General features: G+C 32.7%; 2 protein-coding genes across 2 annotated transcripts; both read left to right on the forward strand.

Annotated features, from left to right (window-relative positions):
• The first annotated feature begins 4,768 nt into the window (after positions 1-4,768).
• Positions 4,769-9,213, forward strand: LOC143585112 (glucan endo-1,3-beta-glucosidase 8-like). Its single transcript, XM_077066975.1, has 4 exons — positions 4,769-4,777; positions 4,851-4,931; positions 5,493-5,707; positions 8,046-9,213. Exons 1-4 carry the CDS (start codon positions 4,769-4,771, stop codon positions 9,211-9,213), a joined length of 1,473 nt encoding a protein of 490 aa, XP_076923090.1.
• Positions 9,214-15,352: 6,139 nt separating this feature from the next.
• LOC143585108 (PHD finger protein ING2-like) lies at positions 15,353-19,065 on the forward strand. The gene is made up of 7 exons (XM_077066973.1): positions 15,353-15,452; positions 15,554-15,625; positions 17,116-17,306; positions 17,431-17,494; positions 18,210-18,463; positions 18,575-18,613; positions 18,746-19,065. The coding sequence occupies exons 1-7, from the start codon at positions 15,407-15,409 to the stop codon at positions 18,848-18,850; spliced, it is 771 nt and encodes a 256-aa protein (XP_076923088.1). The 5' UTR covers positions 15,353-15,406; the 3' UTR covers positions 18,851-19,065.
• Positions 19,066-24,271: the final 5,206 nt, after the last annotated feature.

The raw sequence follows: 24,271 nt of genomic DNA on the forward strand, positions 1-24,271 counted from the left end.
ATGGCCCGACCCCATTTACCCCCAAACAATAGCCCCTTTAACTTCATCTCATATTAACGAGTTTTGCCATAAATCATTAGCCGATCCTAAAGTTTTAAACAACATTCACACTACAAATGAATGTTACTAATGGAAAAACAGGACATATCTACAGTGGGAGGGGGTGTTTGGATTTTTTTTTCTATATATGTTTTTATTATTTTTAAATAAATTACTTTCAAGGTAAAATGTAAAACTAGTACAAGAATTTAATGACTCAATGATAATCCGTCGATGAAAAATCTCTAATTTGTATGTTATGATATAATATTTACTAGGATAATAACCCGTGTTACACACGGGTGGAAAATATATCAGCAAACAATATAAAATATAAACTACGCATTCAGTCAACACAAATATTTGATATAAGTTTTTTACCCTCAGATGTTACAAAAGATGTTAAACTATGTCTATAACATAAAAAGAAACTACTTTATAAATAAGCAATGCAATAAATAAGAAATAATATAACATAAATGAACCATTAGACCTGAAAAAAAATAAAAAACACATATTAGTAAAAGACTTTGTAATATTAATTTAATTGAAAACTAAGTTTACAAATACATACCAGCTTTAAACTGTATCACATTAAGTTTCCGAAAATCTCTTTGTAGATAGCTTTATTTATTTATTTTTAAATGTTCCTAATTGTTCTAAAGAACGTTATTTTTCTTTTTTCTTTTAGAGTGTTTTTTATAAATAATTTTCAAAGATATCTATATTTTTATAGCATTTTTCATGTCATTTCTTAATAAGTAAATAAATAAAACTTAAAGAACATTCGGTTGATCACCATTCACGGCTCTTCTTCTTTCATCAAGAGTAAATTAAATCATTGACAAAGTGGTTATTAATTGGAATAAATAGACTTAATCATGGAGTTAATTGCATTAATTTGAATAAATAGATTTAAATGAAACAGAAACTTAAAAAGAAAGACATACATTTGACAAGGTGGTTATTAATTGGAATAAATAGACTTAATTTTTTTTAGACTTAATCATGGAGTTAATTGCATTAATTTGAATAAATAGATTTAATTGTAGAATTAATTGAAATAAATTGGAATGCTGATTTTAATTTAGTGGATTAAAAATAATTGTGAATATGTGAAAATTATTGATATGAAAATGTGATTATATGGAATCCTATCTATGTAAATAAGCTAGAATAAGGACATATAAAGAGAGAATCATCTTGCTTTAATATATTAGTAAGATTTATAGCATTTACTTCTAACCAATGAAATTAATAAATTATATGATGTATGAGATAAAATATATTCTATCTGGCTATTTAAGTAACTAAATAAGAATACTTGAATATCTGGTATAGTGATGGGACGATATTGCATTAATAATCTTTAAAGCCTATATTATAAATGTAAAAAGCAAGAAGCCTAAAAGTACGAGCAAGTGAATAACAATCAATTACAGTAGAAACTCGATAAATTAATACTCGATTATTTAATAAACTCTCTAAGATAATATTTTTTGCCGGTCCTGACTCGGGGATATGGTGCTAAATTAATAATTCGCTAAAATTATAAGATAATACATTTTTGATAATTTCTTTAGACCCCATATAAAATATAAATTAATAATTCCTTATATATAGCATATTACATGAATGATTTATGAAGGTTTCTTGAAAAATGACTCAATTGTCTTTTGTTTTTGTTGAAATCAATTTCCCCTTGAATCTCGTCTTTAATTTTCCTTAGCATGGTAAGAACTTCTGGTGTTGTTTTCTCATAGCTCAACAAGAAATTGTTCAATGTGATTGCCGCTTTAATAGCTTCGTTTCGCGAAGGGGGCTCCATTGTAGAACTTTCATCATCTTCTTCATCGATATCATATTTACTAATTCCAATAACGCTTTCAATAATTTCTTCATCAGTCAACAACTGTGCAACTACATTTTTCTTCTGGGTGAGTCAGAACATTCTACTATAAATTAATAAAATATTAATTAATATAAATTAATAATTATTAATTTATCAATTAATTAATAACTATTTTAATTAATAAATTTTGGTGGTCTCAAATATATTATTTTATAGAGCTTCTACTGTACATAACAAACGAACAAATTAAAAAAAAAAAAGACAACTATAAAATGAAAACTAAAAAAAATAAAAACTTATTACGTAGTGCTCAATTTGAAAACTATACTTTGATGAAGAAGTAAACAACATTATTATATATAACAATTGAAAGATTTAGTGTTGCTAAGTCCCAATTAGGCCGCTTGGCGGCATCAAATTTGCCCACGGCATTTTGTTTTGTTTTTATTTTTTTTTGTTTTATTTCCGGTACAGTAATGAAAATCGATTAAATGTCAATTTTGTTTTGTTCTATTTGTTTTAGTTTCGCTACCGTAACAAATGTGATGAAACTGACCGGATTCATTTAGACTCACCACATTTCCGTGACCAACGTAAAGAAAACAGACCGAATGTCAATTTTGTTCGTATGTTTTTTTTGTTTTAGTTCCAATACAGTAACGAACGTGACAGAGACTGGCCAAAATTTGCATAGACTCACTGGCTCAACACTTAGAATCGACAACGGGTCTTCCCATCGCCCAAGTTTTACTAGCAGACGCCACCCCATTGGTCGCACAATAATTTTTATACCTTTTTTGTTTTATTTTTGGTTTTTAGTTCCGTCATCATAACACATGCAACCGAAATTGACATAATTCATGTCAACTTACCGTCTCAATGCTTGAGTTTATTACCGCTCGGGTTTTACCAACCTGTCTCGGCGCAACGCGCCAGGCATAATACTAGTTGTTAATAAACAAGCATGTTCAAATAGGCAAATATTATGACAGTGATGATAATATTTACACCAAAGATATATACATAAGGCTAATCTTTTTAAAGATGATGATATATTGATCTACCACAAGATGAATCAAGTTGCCCGACTTTACACATAAGAACCCTCATAAAATAATGCATCCCAATGTATGCAAACATAAAAGTTTATTAAAATGGACCCTACAACGTACAAAGGCTTGAAGGGAAGAAGTTATCAAAGGAAAAAAAAGTTGGCTTCATGAATAAATTTGAATAACTCATCAAACGAATTAGGGTTGAGCACGGTTCGGTTCGGCTTGGTTATTAGGCGAAACCTAAATCGAAACCGAAGTAATCGGTTATTTGAAAATGCAAACCCTTTGGTTTTTGGTTTTCCAGTTTTCAGTTTTTCGGTTAATTTCGGTTTTTTCCAAGTATGTGTAGACATTGCAAAAAAAAATATTAAAAAATGAAAATACATATTTTAAGCTTGTATAAGAATGTGCTTAAGTACCACAGTCCACATATATATTAAATCCAAAAAACAAAAACAGGCATGTGTTACGTGGAACTATACGAATACAAAGTTGCTAAATAGAGTTTAAAAACTAAAAAAACATTAAAAGTTTAGTATCGATCTTCATTCATCATATTATTTATTTATCTTAAAAGTTTAGTCAAATCCTCATCATCTTGATAATCTTTATCATCATCAATCGGTTCGGTTCGGTTCGGTTTTTTTCAGTTTTTTTATAAATGGATAACCGAATCAAAACTGAAATTTTGGTTTTTCAAAAAAAAATAAAAAATTAACCGCCGGTTAATGCTTCGGTTAGGTTTTTTCGGTGCGGTTTTTTCGGTTAATTTGGTTTTCTGCTCATCCTAAAACGAATAACCTTTATGATCAAAGAGCTAAGTTGGTTTCAGAATATATATGGGACGAAATTGAACAAAGGACGATAATGAATAAACACTTCGATACCCTTTTCATGTGTTTTCATCAGATTCATCTTATCCCCTGTGACCCGTCACACATATACCAACCATGTTCCAAAAGAAAAGAAATGAAAAGCTGACTTAGAGTTGGCAAAGCATGTCGTGTAGTGTTAAACGGGTTAGACATGACACATTTATCATGCTTAGTGAACATAACATGGCATATATAACTAAACGTGTCATTTTATAAAACATTAATACAAACATGTTTAATAGGCGATTATACGACACAACATGTCTAACATGATTAAAGGTAATTAGTTTAATAGCATGCATGACATGCCAAAATTAACAATTTAACTATACCCAATCACATAACATGTTTAATACTTTAACACGGTTCACTAAGCACGGCCAAAAAATAATATAACACAATTAACATGATGAATTAAATCTTACCATATTTACAAATTTTTATTTAGTTATAATACATCTAACTGTTTATAAATCTCTCTCGTTGTGATAAAGATGTAACAAACGTGTCGTGTAGACCTGTTAACATATTTAACACAACAAATTTATATGTCATAAATGGGTTAAGCGGATTGAAACCATTTAGATGCATTTTTAATCATGTCATTAATAATTTAAACATATTTATCCAACATACCAACATGTTTAACTTCGTGTCAAGCCATACCATACTAACAAATAGCGTAATTAATTCCCAACATGACTCCGACTCCAAAAAATCTAGTGGTCACGGTTTCAGCACGAACTCACGACCCCAAACTACAACGCAAAATTAACCAAAGCTTCGCATCATTTACATTGTATGGTTTAGTGTTTTTTAAGCAGGGGTTTATATATTAATCTCAAAATCAGGGCCGGCCCATAGTAAAGGCGAGAAAGACAACATTCAAACCTACTCTCTTAAAAGGCCCATAATTATTATGAAAAGAGTGTTAGTGTTTGAAACCTATGGTCATGGTTTCAATTTCCATTGTTGATCTTATTTTTATGAAAAAACATTTCTTTGTTTTTACGTGAGCTATTTTAGTAGCTTATTACCATTATTGTTGTTGTTGTTGTTGTTGTTGTTATTATTATTAGTAGTATTGGTATTATTATTGTTATTGCTTTGGTTCGTATTGGACTTTAGAAACGTAACATAATTGATAAAATTGTAAAATTATTTATAACATAAGAAAACATAATTTTATGGGTTTTATTAAGCTGTCCCAAGCCCTAAAACTTAAAATGAATTCTCAAGGCAGCACTAATAAGAATAAAAACATTAAAATCTCGAAGCAACCGACCTATAAAAATTAACTTAATAACCTCAAAAAACAAAAGGACAATTTTTATATTAAAAAAAAACTTTTAAGTTTACACAACCCAAAAAAACTCAACTTTTTATAAATCATCAAATCAATCTTGCTTGATAATAAAACAAAACACCCTGTAACGTTCTTTTCGTGATTTCAAATCCTCTTTCCTCTTCACCACTTTCTTCTCTTCTTCTTCTTCTTCACCGATTTTACCGCGTTATTTACTAACCGCCGTCATCTCAACCGCCATTAACCCACCTTAAAAACCCATCTTTCCCAGTCCAAAACAACATCTTATTCGCAATGCCAGGGGTGAAAAGTGTCATGTGGGTGTGTTTGCGAACATATCAAAAGTTGAGGGGCTGGGAGTGAAGATGGATCCGAAGACGGTGGTGCAGATGATGAAGGATAACGGGATTAATAAGGTGAAGCTGTTTGACGCCGAGCAGACGACCATGAGCGCGTTATCCGGGAGTGGGATAGAGGTGATGATAGCCATCCCGAATGATCAGCTGGCGGCGTTGAATGACTACAGCCGAGCTAAGAAGAATGTCACGCGGTATAACTTCGATGGCGGTGTTAATATCAAGTAAGTTTTTGTTTATTTATTTATTTTTTGGTGATTTGAGGTTGTGCTTTAGAGGTTGTACTTTGTTCATTGGAAGGTGTACATTCTTTTACATATGTTCTTGATGTGAGATGATTTGATGCTTTTGATAGGTGTAGATTGTTGATTGGTTTGGGTTGGTTTTGGGATCAAATCGAACCAAAAACTGAAACTGTGCTTGTTGAGTTTTTATAAACCGTTTTTTTATAAAATGAAACTTGGAACCGAAGTTTTGCGGTTTGGGTTCGGTTCTGGTTTACCATTTGAGCTGGGTTTGGGTTGGTTTTGAGATAAAAAAGAACCAAAAACTGAAACTTTGGTTTTTGAATATTTACAAACAATATAGTTCGGATTTGCAGTTTGGGTTTGGTTCAGTTTTAGTTTTTTAGGTTTTCACATTTGAGTTTGAAAATTTTGGGTTGAAAAAAGAATTTGGGCCTAGATCATCTTTTTAATTATTATACATTAATAATGGTGTCAGTTTAACCCGAACGCGAAGGATTTGAGTAAGCTTGGGGAGAATATTAATTACGCGTGTACTTTTGCTGACTGTACACCACTCGGGTACGGGTCTTCGTGTAACGGGCTGGACGCGAATGCGAATGCGTCGTACGCATTTAATGCTTATTTTCAAGTGCAAAATCAAGACGAAATGGCGTGTTATTTTCAAGGTTTGGCTATGGTTACAACACTTAATATCTCGACCGAGACGTGCAGTTTTAAAGTTCAGATCGTCGGGACGTACTCGTCGGGTTCTCGTGCATCGGTTTACGTATTTTTATACTTGATTGTTATCGCGGTTTTCGCGTTATGGGTTTAGTTTTTTCATCTATGTTTGATAGGTTTTATTACTGATTTACTAATTTTGACAATACATCTAGATTTGCTATTTGTTATTTTATATTGTTTATGAAAATTTTAAAAACTTTACTTTGACATGTTCTTGGTTTTGTTAACAAATTTTCCTAAAATAAAAAAAGGTTTTATGGGATGGGACTATTTAAGGCATTATTTTTGGATCTTTGTCCCATATTTTGAGGGCAGGTCTAAGTTATTGATATAAGTATCTTAGATAAGTCTTTACATTGTTTACACATGATGATCAACATCCTTATGAACTCAACATTGACAATACATAGATACATTAACGCGTTCGATTACTAATTCAAACGTCCCGTTATTGCTAACGCCTCGGGCTGCAATCTGAATCTCATGGTCTTGGTTGTTGAATCGAGCACACGGTGATTAGATTTGTATGTTTAAATGTTTCTAATTTTCTTATTTCAAGATTATTATTATTATTATGGACATGGCATATGATCCTATTAAGCTTAAAAAAATTCTAACTTTTGTTTGGTTTTAAATGGGAATGTTAAACATGGTTTTTGTACATAGTTTATATGGTTGGTCGGTTGTTGACGACCTGCTAAACGTCATTAGTCTGTCAAACTAATTTTAGTTCGGATTAAAATGAAGACACGCAAGAACTTGAATATGCTTGACCGGATCTACACGGCCTTCTAGTTCTGTTACCTGACCACACCCTTATATATATGGGTTCACTTAACTCAAATTACGAGTCAATGTAGGTCTACACAAGTTATACAACGGGCCAATATGGGTCTATTTATACTATGCAACGGGTCAATGGGTCTAGTCTAATAAAAAATGAAATGGGATGCTCTAATTCTAATAAAACATGCTGACTTAAAACGACCACGGATTTGAAGCCCCGCCGATGACCATTTTGACAAGTTCCCATTTCAACCTAAGCAAAAAGATACTTTTTTAAAATGATCCGTTTTGACTTGTTACTTGACCAGTCTGGTTTTGTTGGTCTTAATATTAATATGTTATGTTTTAAGTGACTTTTTTTATGGCAGGGTTAAAGGAATGCCAAGACACTCAAATATGGTAAACCCATTGTTTGTAGGTGCACTTGTATTGACCCTCTTTGGGTCAAGTGTTGAAGGGTTGGGTGTGAATTGGGGGTACCAAATCTTCACACCAACTCTCACCCGAGACAGTGGTTCAAATGTTGGAAGACAATGGTCTTAAGAAGGTCAAACTGTTCGATGCCGATCCAAACATAATAAAAGCATTCGCTGACTCAGATATCGAGATCATGGTGGGCGCCACGAATGATGAACTCGATGCAATGACCCAAAAAAACAATTCCAAAAAATGGGTCGATGACAACGTTGTCGAATACGTTAAAAATAATGTCAAGATAACGTAAACACAACTTTTTAACACGCTATTTTTTTGGTCTAGTGCGCGTTATATACAAGTTATGTAACACGTCGTTTGTTATATACAGGAGTGTGGCCGTTGGTAATGAGCCGTTTCTAGTAGACTATAAAGATAAGTATATAAACTCGACACTACCGGCTCTCCAGAATATCCAAAAGGCTCTTGATGATGCTGAGCTTGGAGACAAGATCAAGGCCTCGGTCCCATTCAGCGGGGATGTATGCTTGTCCCCGCCGTGGAGACCATTACCCTCTGCAGGATTATTGCGTCCCGATGTTTCAGATCAAGTCGAAGATATAGCTGATTTTCTTGCCAAGAACAACGCTCCGTTTATTATCAATATTTACCCGTTTTATAGCCTCGCCTTGGATGACGGTGATTTTCCGATGGATTATGCATTTTTTGATGGCAATGACACTCTTCAAGACGGTGATCTTGAATACACAAATGTGTTTGATGCAAGTTATGACACGTGTGTATCAGCTTTGAAACAGATTGGTCATGGAAACATGACCATTGTTGTTGGTGAGATAGGTTGGCCCACTGATGGATATAAATGGGCCAACAACTCACTTTCAACAAGGTTTTATAAAGGGTTATTGCCTCGATTGGCGGCCAAAAAGGGAACGCCTTTGCGCCCTGGTTACATTGAAGTTTACCTTTTTGGCCTTATGGACGAGGACACGAAAAGTTTACTTCCCGGAGACTTTGGACGACATTGGGGAATCTTTGACTATGCGGGTCAACCGAAGCTCAACATAAGCTTAGGTGGAAAAGAGAACAAGACTTTAGTAGGAGTCAAAGATGTCAAATTTCAGCCTAAGAAGTGGTGTGTTTTGAGGACAGATGTTCCTCATGACGGAAAGAAACTTAATGAAAGTACAAGTTATGCGTGTGACCGTGCTGATTGTAGCGCGCTTGCAGATGGGGGATCATGTACCGCTCTTAGTGATTGTGAAAAGGCATCTTATGCTTTTAACTCGTACTTTCAAGCGTCGAACCAATCAAGAGCGAGTTGTGATTTTGGCGGGTTAGCCACACAAACTGACCAAGACCCGTCAAAAGATCAATGCAAGTTCAACATCCAAATCAAGTCGTATGGAGAAGAACCGTCAAATTTAGATTCAGAGGCACCAGCACCAGCACCGACTTCATCGTCACACTTTACGCGCGCTCCACCTGTAGCGACTATTGGTTTGGCCCTCTCGGTTGTGACTTCGTTGTTTTGTTTTTAGTTAACGCATCCTAAGTTTAAAAGCTCCTGACTTATCCTTCTAACGATGTATGAAAATCATCTGCTAGAAGGATAACTCGTAAGATTTAATTACAAAAAATAACATTTCTTGTAATAATGGCCATTCTTTCATGTCTCAGCATAAGCTTCGGGTTGTTAAGGTTTATATGTCTAGAAAATACCGAGGAAAAAAGTTAGAAAATCTACATGAGTTCTATGTATTTCTATTTTTATAGGTATAATTCAGTTATGTTAGTTCATTGGTATTCAATAAATTGTTTGTATATTTATTCATGGATGGATGTGTACATGTGCAATAATGCAACCTGACCGAACCGGAATTGAAAACTTGAATATGTTGCTTATATTGGTTTGGTGCATATTTCTTAAAAAGTAGCCATTAAAGTGGATTCATAGAAATCCTAAATAATTTCGTTTTGTGGCAAATATTGCCTATGGAAGCACACTCATACTAGAGTCACGTCTACTTTATACATAACCATGATATGTAATCTAGATCGGAGGTCTAGAAAATTGGATAATCATCAAAATAACCATGCTGGAAAAAATAATTAACAAGATAGCAAATGACTACTTAGAATTGGTGTTTTGGTTTTTATTAATCATAGCTATCATCTTTTGGTCGTTATCGGTCCCAACTAACAAATTGGTTAATAGCGATCCCACATTTTATCATATTTGTTCCCAACGGTCCTCGACTAACAGAACAAATTTTTTGGCATTAGGATTTTGTTAATCACGGACCGTTAGGAACAAATACGTTAAAAGATGAGACCATTAGCAGCCAACTCGTTAGTTGGGACCAACAGCGATAAAAGAAATGATAGTTGGGATTAATAAAAAACCAATACACCTTTAAATTACTAAAGAATATGAGCACGGCAATGGGACATATCTTAATATTGCACAATAGATCTGAATATGACATATTACCTTAGCGTAAGAGATGATCTTGGAACAGAAGAATCGTGATACAATTGGGGACACCTGTTATGGTTTGCTTGTCAAATTAATTGATAATTGAAAGAAAAAGCAAGCCAAATGACTATTTTGGAAAATTCAAAAGCTCGAAGTTGTTTTTATTAATTATCTTGATCGAAGTGGTCAGTTTAGTGATTATTCCTTATAAAATTATATTGATAGGTAAAACTGTAAAAATGACCACATATATAAACACATACATTTATATTAGGTTTTATTAATCAACATTTATCCTCTGGTCGATTTGTGTTAAGTGTCACATCCTAAACTTCTAGTATTAAGTGTATCTTAGAAAGTAAAAGTGAATATAATAAATGCCATAAAGCGGATAACAGAAATAAGCGTTTAAATTAAGAGAAAGATGGTTCGGTTATGATTTTTTGATTATCGGTTTTCATGGCTTCGTTGTGATTATGTGCATAACTTGATTAACCAACCAAACATGAAGACCAATCTAAACAAAATAGAAGGTGAACATGTCATGAATAGATAAAGGCATACAACACATGTATCAGCCTTGTTTCGACTACTTGCAAAAAAAAGCGTTAGTACATATAGAAACATTAAAAGCGTGAGATATCTAGAATTTGCCTTACAATGACCATTTATATATTAGAGTTAAGTGTCATTTTAGTACCCGTAGTTTGTCCATTACGTAACTATAGTACCGTTTTCGAATTTATTGCAAATGGCTACTTCACTTTTCTAAAACTTGCAATTTTAGTACTTTTTTCCAACCCCGTCTATTTTGTCCGTTAAGTCAGGGGCAAATTAGTAATTTTGATTATTTTATTTATTTTCTTTTTTGAGCTAAGTGTCATTTTCATACCTGTGGTTTGTTTAATTACGCAACTTTAGTACATTTTTTTGGATTTACTGCAACTTGATACTTTGATTAGTTTTGGATATATAGGTAAACCAAAAGATACATTACATATTACAATTAGAAAATCATCTCTAACCCTAAATGAATAGATAACCCCCCCCCCCCTCGCACGCTCATTGATTCTTCAAACCCTAACCATTGTTCATCTTCAAGTTCAATGAATTACGATATGGTGTTTTGCCCATGTGATTCATCAACCGTTGTTCATCTACAAGTTCAATTGATATTATACTAAGAGATGCGAAGTTGTTTGATTGTTATTTGGCTTAATCCTCCTATGCGTTAAAGAGCCACTGTTATCATACCTGAACTTTTGGAAAAAAAAAACAATGCACATAAAGAAAATGCAAGAAAAATGGCTAAGATGAACTCGGATTTTGAGCTACTATAAGTAAATTGGCAATCAAGAACAAAAGGCTATAAAAAATTATACATTTTATAGTTGTTTTTCATCTTCTCTCATGTATTTTAGTTACATTCTAATTGTAATATGCAATAATATGTAATGTCTATGTCTCTTTTGTTTGTCTATCTATCCAAAACTAATCAAAGTATCCAGTTGCAATAAGTTAAAAAAAATGTACTAAAGTTGAATAATTGAACAAACCACATGTATGAAAATGACACTTAGCTCAAAAGAGAAAATAAATAAAATAATCGAAAGTACTAATTCGCCCCTGACTTAACGGACAAAATAGACGAGGTTAGAAAAAAAATACTAAAATTGCATGTTTTAGAAAAGTGATATGGCCATTTACAATAAATTCAAAAAACGGTACTAAAGTTGCGTAATTTAACAAACCATATGTACTAAAATGACACTTAACTATATATTATTATTAGAGTTAAGATATTAGTGGATTTATCAATTAAAATGAGATTCACAATGGACGACTAACCGATGATGAATCAAATCATCTTTTCCAATAATTGAATTAACCTAGCAGTTTATACAAAACCGATTAGTTATAAATTTTTTTCCCAAAGGGTATAGTTAAAAAAATCTAAATATGAAATATTGGTTATAGATTCGGTTTCGACCATATCTGACCTGACCCGATCCATGATTACTATATTAAAAAGTAGAAAATGACCACAGTTGTTTTCTAAATGATAGTTTATGGAAGATTTTTGTAATATCACAAAAAATTTTGGTCCAAATTTGACAAATTAATAAAACTTAAGGGTTAAAAATATTCATGGCAAATGTAAAGAGAAAAATAAGACAAAGAATGAAAGTAGCTTATGTTAAGGAATGGAGTAAGGAGACTTCATCTCACGTCGGAAAAAGAAAGAAAAATAAAGCACTTTATAAGGAGAGAACATTCCATGGAAATGTTCTTAAATGGCCAACCACTCTCCCTAGTCCTAGCAGAGGGTGCGAAGCACCCCACGCGCACGGGCACGGGCGATGGGTGCTATGACGGCGCACGCTCGTATCGCCGCTTAAGAGCCGCCTTTGTATTTTTGGATGATGATAAGATCAAGATATGGCAAGTTACCAAAAGACCAGGGACTAAAAATAAACAGATTCAAAGTTTTGCATCTTCGCGATACGCGAAGAATCCAAGTTGTGCATCTTCGCGTAACGACACGTGGCGACACGTGGCAAACCTACGCGGCGACTCAGCGAAGCTAGTCCAGCTTCGCGATACGCGAAGTTGCACAAAAATTTCTATAAATAGGCCGGCCATGGGTGGTGGTCCTCACCATCCAACTCACATTTCCAACTACACATTGTCTCGATTTACGTGCCATGACCTGAGATGGCGATATCCCGACAAGCCTTACCTCGAAATGTGTGTCATAACCCTACTTAAATACCCTCTCGACTTACCTTCAAATAGAAGTGCTGTTCAAGTAAAGCTCAAGCATTTCTATAAATAAGCCATTCAAGGTAGGGGTTCTGCCCGATTATTATAATATAAATGGCTTAGACCCTAGTCAGGGATATAGCCCGTACCTTGATTTTATATAGTGAAAATAAGATTATAAAAAGTCGAGATTATAGATAAAATAATACTTCTTTATTTTATATAAAGATTTTGTATTTCTTATAATAAGAATTTGAAATATATGTTTTTTTCACGAAGAAGAAACAAAGGTTTATAAATTATTAAAAAGAAAGGACTAGAGGTCCTTATATTTATAAAGAGATAAAATGTCAAGGTAAAGGTTATGCAATCAGACTAAAGGTCTGAAGCTAGATCGTGGATCCAGTACTTATAAAATGTTATTCTCGTATTATAGGTCCGAGGTAACGAGACAAATTGGTGAGAAACACCAATCAAGAAGAAAGGTGAATACGTCCAACTTTTTATAAAACAAAGTCTTGAATGTTTGCATGGGATTATATCCCTAAAACTTTATAAACAAAAGTAATACTGGCCCTCAGGCTATTGTATACGTTTGTTTGAATCCTTACATATGTGGGCAGACGGTGGGCATACCGCACCACACTTGCTAATGCCTCCGCCATGTTGGGCCGGACCCAAGTAATGTCCGAGAGAGGATTATCTCGTGTATATTGAATAGTTGCCAAGACCTCGATGCTGCGGTATCGCTGAGAGGTTTCAAGTATAACTAGAGGTTTATAATAGTATATTTAACCTGGTTGTTTCCTAAGCCACGATGGGCCGGGTCACAGATATCCGAGGGGATAATTAAGTAACTTAAAATATTTTGAGTCAGCATGTTCACCAGCATGTGTTGCTGACGTGTTTTTTTTTTATAACTATTTTACAGGTAATGAAGGATAGGTGTTTGGAGACAGAGGATAGCCGTTAGACGATCTGATGGCTCAAAGGATGTTTTAATATTAAAATAATGTAAATCATGGTTTTAATATCCAAACACTTTTGTATAACTTAACGGGTGTTTCAAACCCCGTGATTTGAATATAATAATATTTTATTAAAAATCTTCCGCTTTACAACCTTTAACTCTGATGTATTTACAAAACAGGTACCAACATTGGGTTGTCACGCCCAAGCCCTGAGCGGGGTGTGACAATTTTTGTTATTTAGACATAACATTGAACTTGAAATTCAACCGATTAATCTACACATGCGCAAAGCCAGTTCGGTTTGATAATCATAACCGAACGATCGGCTAATCATAGGTCAATTAACCATTGCTTTTAGTTGAGTCCGTTTAGTTGTCCAATGTATTTTTTTAATGTTTTTTTATCCCTTATTCTAGTTGAAATTTGTTTAGTTATTGTATTTCAAGCTAAATTTTAAAGTTTCGAAGCTGAAATTTGTATGTTCCACTTCCAGGCTTAGTTTTGGTGTTTCAAGCTATGTTATAAACAATTGAAGCATTTATCTAAATGTTCAAAACTATAATTTTTTTTTTCATGCTAATTCACGTTTAAAATATAAGGATCCAATTATAATAGAGATGCATGTAAGCGGGCAACAATCTGCGCCGCCACCCCCTTTTGAATGGCAAAACCGATCATACTGAAAACTAAGTTATCGTTCTTCGACGTCGATGAGTTACTGTGTACGGCCCGCTAAACTCTTTTCATAAACATAGCAGCATCGGGGGCAAGAGACCTAAATGTATCGAAAGCAAAAGAAATGAAGACATGTTGATTCTCCGCACACGCCTTCTCGTGCTTACCAATTTTCCTGACTTTGCATCAGAATTAGAGAGATATAAATAGAAACATGGGTACAAAATTTGATTAAAAAAAATACAAACATACAAGGTTCGATTTGGTTCGGTTTCGTTTCAGTTAAAATCGGGTTATGAAGACACGTTAACCGTAACCATAACCGGATTCTCGTTTAGCCAAATTCACCTAACCATGATCATTGGTTCGGTTGACTTGCCAACAGTAGTGTAAATTCTTCGTTTTCCTGTTCAAAGACTTTGTTTTAAGTCACAGCTGACAACTCCTTGAGCATAACCTATACGAAATCGACTTGTGAAAAAGCCTGAAATAGCTAAGCCTCTAGCGAACTTCTCGAGATCTGCTCGCGGTAAAACTCGATCAATCCGAGCTTAAAGGAGCCCGAGCTTCACTTGTTGAGCCCAAATGATCGAGTCATTTATAAAATTTTTAGATTCTATATATATGTTATATACATAAATATATAAATGTTAACTATAAGTAATAAACGAGCCAAACTTAAGCTTTATGTAAGTTAAATGAGCCGAGCTTGCACCGGTTTGTTTACCCTGTGAAAACGACGACGTGCGATTAGTTTCCCCAAATCAAAATTTCCTTCTGGCTGTCTCGTAAATTCAAATTAGTGTGCAAACCCTAGCTCAAAATTACGCGCGCTCAGATCTTAATATGGCAATCGCCAGAACTGGAGTCTTCGTCGACGATTACTTGGAGTGTAAGCTCAACAATTTCTATTTCTATTTCTATTCATTCATTCCAATCTTAATTAATTAATTAATTTCGTTCTTAAATTATTATTATTTTTTGAGTTAATAGATGCAAGCACATTGCCAGCAGAGTTGCAGAGGCTTCTTAATACAATTAGAGAACTCGATGACCGATCGCAGTGTACGCGTTATCTTCTTTTATTTATACTGCTGCATTTAAACACAGTATTAATTGCTAATTAAGCAGTTGACATGTAAATATTAGGTGTGAAATTAACTTACTTTAGTATCGGACATATAAATAAATGATTTAAATATATGTGTTATAAGCTGAGAAATTAGCATAATTGTTAATGAAAGTAACTGACATATAAATGATTTAAATCTGTGTGTAATTTGGTGTGGAATTAACATGCTTTAGTATTGGACAATATGAAACATGTATATATAGGAGAACTTGTTTATATAGGTTTGATGACATACTTAAATGTTATGCTCACATCACTTGCAATATCCCTATGCATACACTTAATGATGTTTGTGTACATGGTGGTATTTAAATATTAATATGAATAGCGTTTTTAGGCTATTTTGGTGGTATTTGTTGATTATCATTGCTATTTTGGTGGCATGAATGTTTAGATATTGATTATAGGTGCTATTTTGGCTGACTACTTAAATGTAAAATGTGTAAAAAAATTTCTATTATCTTATCCCTAAACATGAAATAACGGGCGCTATTTCATCGCTATAACTAGTTAACTACATAGCATATAGGTAGCTTGTCGCTATTGACAACTATGGGCCTAATTCGATGCCATATGCAGCCAACTGGTATTTTAACAGATTAGGCTATTGCTTAACAAATTTGACCAGAGTTGATGAGAATATCTTATATTTTACTGTTTTAAACTTAACAAGTGAAACTATTATCTATTTAAAATTTTTATTATTTTGTTAATAATGATGCATAAAGCACGTGCGCTTCGCGCATCAGCTTTTGGAATCAAAACGCATTGGAGCGCCACACACTTTATAAAATAAAGTGTGTGTCCATGTTTGAGTGTTTGTATCTGGTTTAGACTTTAGATCTTTGCGCAAGGATATAAGTGGTCTGTGATGTTTTGAAACTGAAAATGTATTTACAAAATGTCTGGTTATATAGGCAATTTCATGTTTCTAGGTGATCGTGTAAACTTAATGTTTGGTGAACCAGTTGTTCGGTTATTTAAAGAATGAACATGAATACAGGTCATGTTCGCTTTTTTATGTCAGTTTCATTTGCATTTGTTTGTGCTCGTTTGTTGAGGTTTGTTGGTGTTCATACTCCGTTCGTTTATGTATTAATTCAAGTGTATTACTTGTTATTACTAATTCTTTATTGAATCATCTGATTGTATTAGACTTTAATTTGGAATGTTGGATATTGTTTTCACTTTTAAAGTGTTGGTTATTGTTGAATCATCTGATGATTGTTATCCGTTTCTGTTTTACTTTCGTTTAGAATATTAATGAATGGCATAAAAGAATACGAACAAGAAAATCTGTTCGTTTGCATAGAACACTTTTTGTTTGTACTTTTACAGACCTTGTTTGCAGTTGGGTACTTAGGTGATGATGGTATTGATAGTCAAATTTGAGCTGATCAAGGTTATTCCTTTTGTGTTCTAGCTATGATAAATCAGACAAGGCAGCAGACAAAGAACTGCTTGGATATTGCTTCTCAAAACTCTTATAAAGGCATTCATGAAGATGATGACATGGCTTTTGAGAAAATGAAGAAAGAGATTGAAGCAAACCAAGATAATGCTTTAAGTCTATGTACCGAGAAGGTCCTTCTAGCACGCCAAGCTTACGATCTTGTGAGTTTCTGTAATATGTGTTCATTTATGTACTACACTATGAATATTGTCTCAATCCAAAATTACCTTTTTCTTAGTATTTGAGTTTTTTTTGTGTCTTATGCTTATTCCTATTTACTTCCAGATTGACAGTCATGTAAAACGTCTTGACGAGGATCTGCACAACTTTGCTGAGGATTTAAAACAAGGTTTTGAATAAATTTTTGTTACGTAGTTTACTTAATACATCCCCACATATCGATGTTTGATTACTAGTCAAATGTCTAAAATGCCCCTTTTGAAGGACAAAGTCACAAAACAAAGTTAACTCATGTAATATGGTCAAAGTTACTAATCTATAATAAAGATTGAATGCCAACAAAAAAAGAAAAACAGAAACTTTGCATTTTATGGCATAACTCAAAATTATGGGTGCGAATTTATGACACAACACGAACCTAACACGAAATCCACTGGTTTGGGTCAGTTTCCGTTCGAACCAGCGAACATATTTAGCTAAACGGGATGGCTTTGGGCTGAACTGATGGGTTCGTGGGTTGACTCGTATATGCTTTTTTGAATTTTTATTATGTAATAACTTATAATCGTTTTAATGCCAGAATTTAAAACTAAAAGAGAAACTGACTTGAAGTTTTATAATTTAAACGTATTTGTATATGCATTTGTATTTGCTGTAAATTTGTACCATTATAGTATTAATATGAAAAAAAGATTGCGTTAAACGGGTTGTGTTTGTGTCAACCCGTGAATATTCGTTTCATTTAGGGTTCATGCCGAACACGAATCGTTTAGCACTCCTAGACCCTGGTCAAAATGAAATGTGTTACTTATTACATCTTTTATACAGGAATCAGTTTCTAGAAATGCCTACTAATTGAAAAAAAAAATATTGGTTATCTGCAGAGGGAAAATTACCAGCAGATGAACCTGCAATACTTCCTCCATTACCTTTAGTTCCTAAAAACGAGAAGCGGAAGTTACCATATTCAACACCACAATCTAAGAAACTTGATTATAGAGATCGGGAGTGGGACCACCGGGACCGGGACTTTGAGCTCATGCCGCCACCTGGTGGATTCAAAAGAGAGTATGCTGCCCCGTTGGAGATCGATCAACCAATTGATCCAAACGAACCCACCTACTGTGTTTGTCATCAGGTTCCAACTAAGTCCATTCAAAATTTTAAATATAAATTTAAATTGTGTAATTTAATGCCACTCGGTAAAAAATGATTTGAATAACATCGTGGATAATTGTTTTCTCTTCAGGTTTCATATGGTGATATGATTGCGTGTGACAACGAGAATGTAAGTTTTTATGTTCATACTTTCTTAATTTCTTTTAGTTTCTTAAATAATTATAGAGTTATTCATGGTTATGAAAACAAGTTAGTTACAATAATAATATAACAGAACTGTTTTTTTTTCTGTGTTTGACAGTGTCAAGGTGGAGAGTGGTTTCATTATTCGTGTGTCGGGCTGACACCTGAGACCAGGTTTAAGGGGAAGTGGTATTGTCCAACTTGCAGACAACTTTTGCTGTAACAGGTGGGTTTTTGTGTTGTATAACACGACTTATGTATCGGCTTATTTTTCTCTGTTTGATGTAATTTATTAAATTCTTGAAAGCAGTTAACTAAGATTCCAATCAATAAGGAGACATGTTTTGGGGGTTGTTTAGAAAGAAATTCAGATTTGATTGTATGATAAATTTAAAACACAAAGTTTAAGCTGTGACCAGTAAGGCAGTAAAGCATAATTATTCCCATAAGGTTGTTTCTTTGCAGTAAATTGTCAAAATTCATTTGGTGAAAAATGCTTGATTGCTTGATACTTGAGGTGGTGTTTGCCTGTTTGTAGGGCTGTAAACGAACCGAACGAACACAAACAAGGCCTTGTTCATGTTCGTTCGTTAAGTAAATAATGTGTTCATGAACGGTTCACGAACACTTACCGAACGAGATTTTATGTTCGTGTTCGTTAATTAAGGAACTTAATGTGTTCACGAACGGTTCACGAACACAAACGAACACAAATAAAATCGGCAGAACCTAGAGATTGAGACCGATGTATTCATCAATGTGAATAAGAAAGCCTGTAAACGAATCGAATGAACATGAACAAGGGCATGTTCGTGTTCGTTCATTTAACTTTAAAAGAACACAGACACTTAATCGAACAAATATTTATGTTCATGTTCGTTTATTTAAAAATGGACATTTGTGTGTGTTTGTTTAAAATCTAAACTAACATGAATGAACAAAGATAAACGAACATGTATGAACAAACGTAAATGAACACAAATATAAACGAACTTAAATGAAAACACTTAAATGAACACAAATTAACAAATATAAAACCTTTAAGCAGATGATCTATCCAGATAATACTTAATTATTTTCTATTAATATTAATACATAAATGAACATAAATAAACAGACATAAACGGACGTTCATGAACATAAATGAACGAACGAACATGCATTCATGTTCGTTCGTTTAATTAAACGAACACAAATTTTTTGTTCATGTACATTCGTTTATTAAATAAACGAACATAAACGAACTTCTTGCCGAACGGTTCACGATAGTTCACCGAACGTTCGATTTGTTTACAGGCCTACCTGTTTGGTTTGTTGCTGAGTCACTATTTGTTAAAGTTTGATCCTAGGGTGTAAATATTTAGGTTTTGGGTTCTCAGGTATCCACTAGCTAAATGAGTTAAGTCCGGTTTAGGTTGATTTGCTTGAATGAATAGGTCGTGTTCGGGCTGATTTGCATAATCGTCAATATGTTTAATCTATTTATTGGCAACTTTTTTATGACTTGTTTACAATTTGTCAATCCATTTGACTTGTTTAAGTAAATAAATTATACGGGCTATGTCTTGATTTCAAACTTGTGTCTAGGTACGAGATGTAAATGAGGAGTGTCAAGCTTGAGGACGACTAGGCTTATTAGTTATTTAAATATTTTACTTAACTATATAAAAATTATTTTTTATATATATTTACTGACTTTTTGGTTCAAAACTTGTATTTAATATTATTTATTTTGAAACTATATCTAATATATGAAATAAAAGTTATGTATAAGTAATAGCTTGTTTAAGCTCATTTAACCTCGTGATTCTAGTCAACGGACTCGAGCTTCTGTATTAAGAAAGTTTCAATATAAACTCAAGCTTGAGGCCACACTTGTTTAAGTTCTACTTTTAAAAAAAAATTATTTATTAGTTATTTAAATATTTATATATATCTTTTTGCAATAATTTGTATCAGCATGCATCATTATAATTTTTAATATAACATAGGATAACCATTGGCCAATTTTATCAGAGTTACATATATAATAATAATTATATCAAAATATATGTTTAATATATTATATAAAAAATTACAAAATAAACGTTTGTTTAAGCTCGAGAGATGATATAAGTTGTACATGCAAAGCTCTAATTCGAGCTTCTTTATTGAAAGAGCTCAACATAAATTTTGGGTTGAGCTCGTTTAAGCCCTATTCAAGTTTTTAGTGAGCTGGTTTCCAATAACTCACAAGTGGCTTGACTTGTGACACAAATAGATATATGAGACTATGAGTCGTGTTCGCTTGTTCGGGTTCATTAATTCAACAGTGAATCTCCAATTAGATTAAATTGCAAACAGGATACCATGTTTTTAAATTTGATAATTATGTTTGATAAAAAGTACTAGTTCGCGGCTGTTTTATCATGTTCATCAAAATGCGTAGGCTGTTTTATCATGTTCATCAAAATGCGTATAACATCTCACTTCATATTCAAAAGTCGTAGAAATCTCAATTCATAAATTTCAACTGACGAGAAACGAAGATCTTAAACCCTGAATATGCATATATCTATGTTCAAAATGCAGAACAAATAAAAAAAAATCAGAACAGAGTCAATAGTGTGTAATGTGTTTGGTAAGATTTAGGACATTTACCAAATATAAAATAATCTAAAATGAAACAAGATCTTGGTATTTTGTAAGGAAACAAGATCCTGGTATTTTGTAAAATAGTGAACCATCAATAACGAGTATAATTTAAAAAAAAAAATACAATATTCTTTATGGTAACAAAAAGAAGTGTTTTTAAACCCGGCCCGGCCGGTCGGACCGGGACCTGGTCCCCATACCATCCTGGTCAGTATATTTTTGACGTTATAAAAACCCGGCCGGGTTTTGCGGGTGGCGGTCGACCCCGTTGACCCGGCGGGTGAACCGGTAAAACTCATTTTTTATTAAATCCAAAATGAAATGTGAATGCTAGTATTCAAACTTGTGTCATTTCAAAGATAGAAGCTTTAATAATTACTCCGTGAGCCAGCCAACCAACCAAGCTTCATTGATGTCTCTATTGATCAAACATAAATCATATATATTTAAAAAGCAATGTATAAAACATAAATAAACATTAAATTTGTTATTATTATTATTTTTTTATATGTATATGAATTATATATATATATAGGGGAAGTATAGAATGAAAACCAACCTGAGCTGTGAAAACCCTATGTAACATCGTTTTTTTTTGTTGTTTTTTTTGAACACGTAATATATGTTGTAACATTTAATACAAAATATCGAAACATAAAAAAAATTTGTTTTGCTATTTTTTAATATTTTTTTACAAATTTTTATATATGTTTTCATAAGAGAGAAAATGTTATATTTATATTTACATTTTTTATTAACTTTAATTGTGGACCACAAAATTTAAACTTTAATTAAAAACATGTGGTTAAGAATGAGTTTCCAGAGTTTTCTCAACTCAAGTGAGTTTTTATTTTAACCTAACCCTATATATATATATATATATATATATGTAAATATATATTTAAATTATTTATGACGTCATCCGGGTCAAACACCAGTCCGCCCTCCTGGGTCGGTCCGACCTTTGACTCGGTAAGGCGTCCGAATCAACGTTCGGGCCGGATCCGAAAACATTTCAAAAAGGCTAAAAGGATTTGTTTGTATTATTAATTATTTTCTAGGTGTATTGACTTCTATTCCATGTTTGGATTGGATGTCTGAAAATTTGAAAACAAGAGGCGGCAAAAATCAAATGAAGTGGCCTGATTAAAATACCAAACTCTGAAATGACAAATTTGACCTTCTTAACCATTAATTATTGTTATTTCCACATATTGCATTTTACAATTTAATGTTCTCTTAAATGCTAAAGTAAAAGATGCATTTTATAATTAAAACATGTATTAAATGTACCTACTCGATATTATGCATTTATAATTTTATTATTAATGGACAATAGAAGTGTAATAATGGAGCATGAGTATTCAATTTTCAGATTCATACCCAAAAAAACGAATCGAAACCGTTAAAAACCAACTAATTAAGTATCCGGTTTTCGATTGAAATCGAATTGGGTTATCGTTACCGAGATTTTGAACTCGTATTCAGAATTCATTTCGATTTTTGGACATGCTGAATCCAACTTCAATAAAAAAAAATCAAACCGATAAAACCCGACTTATAAACACCTCTACAATGAGGTATATTATTCTTAAATCATTAAAATATATACATATATATATATGCATGTTTTTTTAACGGACAACGAATTCTTCAACGAAGTCTTCCGATTCGAGAAAAACCCTCACCTAAGGTTAACGTCCGTGAACACTAGTCTGACGGCACAACGGTGTGATGAGATATAACCCAAACAGTGAACGATACATAATAATATATGTATGTATAATTGTATATTAATAAAAAGCATTATTATTCAAGTAATCACTTTTGTTTACTTAGGGGCAAATTCGTCAAATAACAAAACAAATAAAGAATAATATTTGAAATGATATGGAAACCCTAAAAAACAAGTCCTTACCAAAAAGGGGGGAAATATTCAGATCAAATTAAAACACTCCTCCATTTTTACATCCCACCGAAATACACTCTGCTCCAAGTTATTTCAAGATTCTTGATTCTAAAGGCTTCATCTTTCTGGCATTTTAATCAAAACCCATTTGATTTCATTAAAGATTAAGGTGAAAAACAGCTGCAAACAGGTCTACAGTCTCAGGTATTGATTAAAGTTTGAATCTTTAGGGTTTTAAGATTATAGTATTAAAAAAAAATAGATTTTATAGTTTAAAAAATTATGAAGAATTGGTATTTCAAGATCCATCTCTTTTGTTTGTCAAAAATGTTTAACTTGTTTGAAAGCTGTAAAAGATTTCATTAAAGATTAAGGTGAAAAATAGCCGCATACAGATTTACAGTCACAGGTATTGATTAAATTTTGAATCTTGTTCTTGAAATTTGACCTTTTTTTTATTTTTTTAGAGAATTTGTTCATTTTGGGTTTGAATCTTGTTCTTTAAATTTGACTTATTTTTATAGTGTTTACAAATTTTACTTTCTTTTTAAATTTTTAAATTTTGAGTTATATAAATTTATGAAGAATTGATATTTTCCAGATCTATCTTTTTATTATAAGATTAAAATCTTGTTCTTGAATTTTGACCATTTTTCACTGAATTTGGTCATTTGTGTTAGGATCTTGTTCTTGAATTTTGACTTCTTTTTATAGGGTGTAAATATATTTTTAAAAATTTTGAAAATATGTGAAGAAATGGGATTTTCAGATCTGGCTTTTTTGATTTGTTAAAATTTTAACTTGCTTGGAAGCTGTAAAAGAATTAATATTTAGGTTAATGTATGCATGGTGTGGGTGCTCATACATAGTTGAAACCAACTGAACTGACGCAAGTAGGCCGGTTTGAAATATATACGGTTCGGTTTTACGGTTTGATGGTTTACAATTTGTAACATGAACCTTGCAAATTGAGTTAGATGTTTATCTTTAGTTAATCTACATTAACAATGTATATAGATTATATTCTTGAACCATCTTCATAATTTTAAAAGAACTAGTTCAAATTTATGCTTTTGAATAAAAGAAATTGTTAAAATTGCT

Source organism: Bidens hawaiensis, unplaced genomic scaffold (genome assembly GCF_021521415.1).
Source record: "Bidens hawaiensis isolate Kalapana, Puna unplaced genomic scaffold, B.hawaiensis_p1.1 tig00033563_1, whole genome shotgun sequence".
Lineage (NCBI taxonomy): Eukaryota > Viridiplantae > Streptophyta > Magnoliopsida > Asterales > Asteraceae > Bidens > Bidens hawaiensis.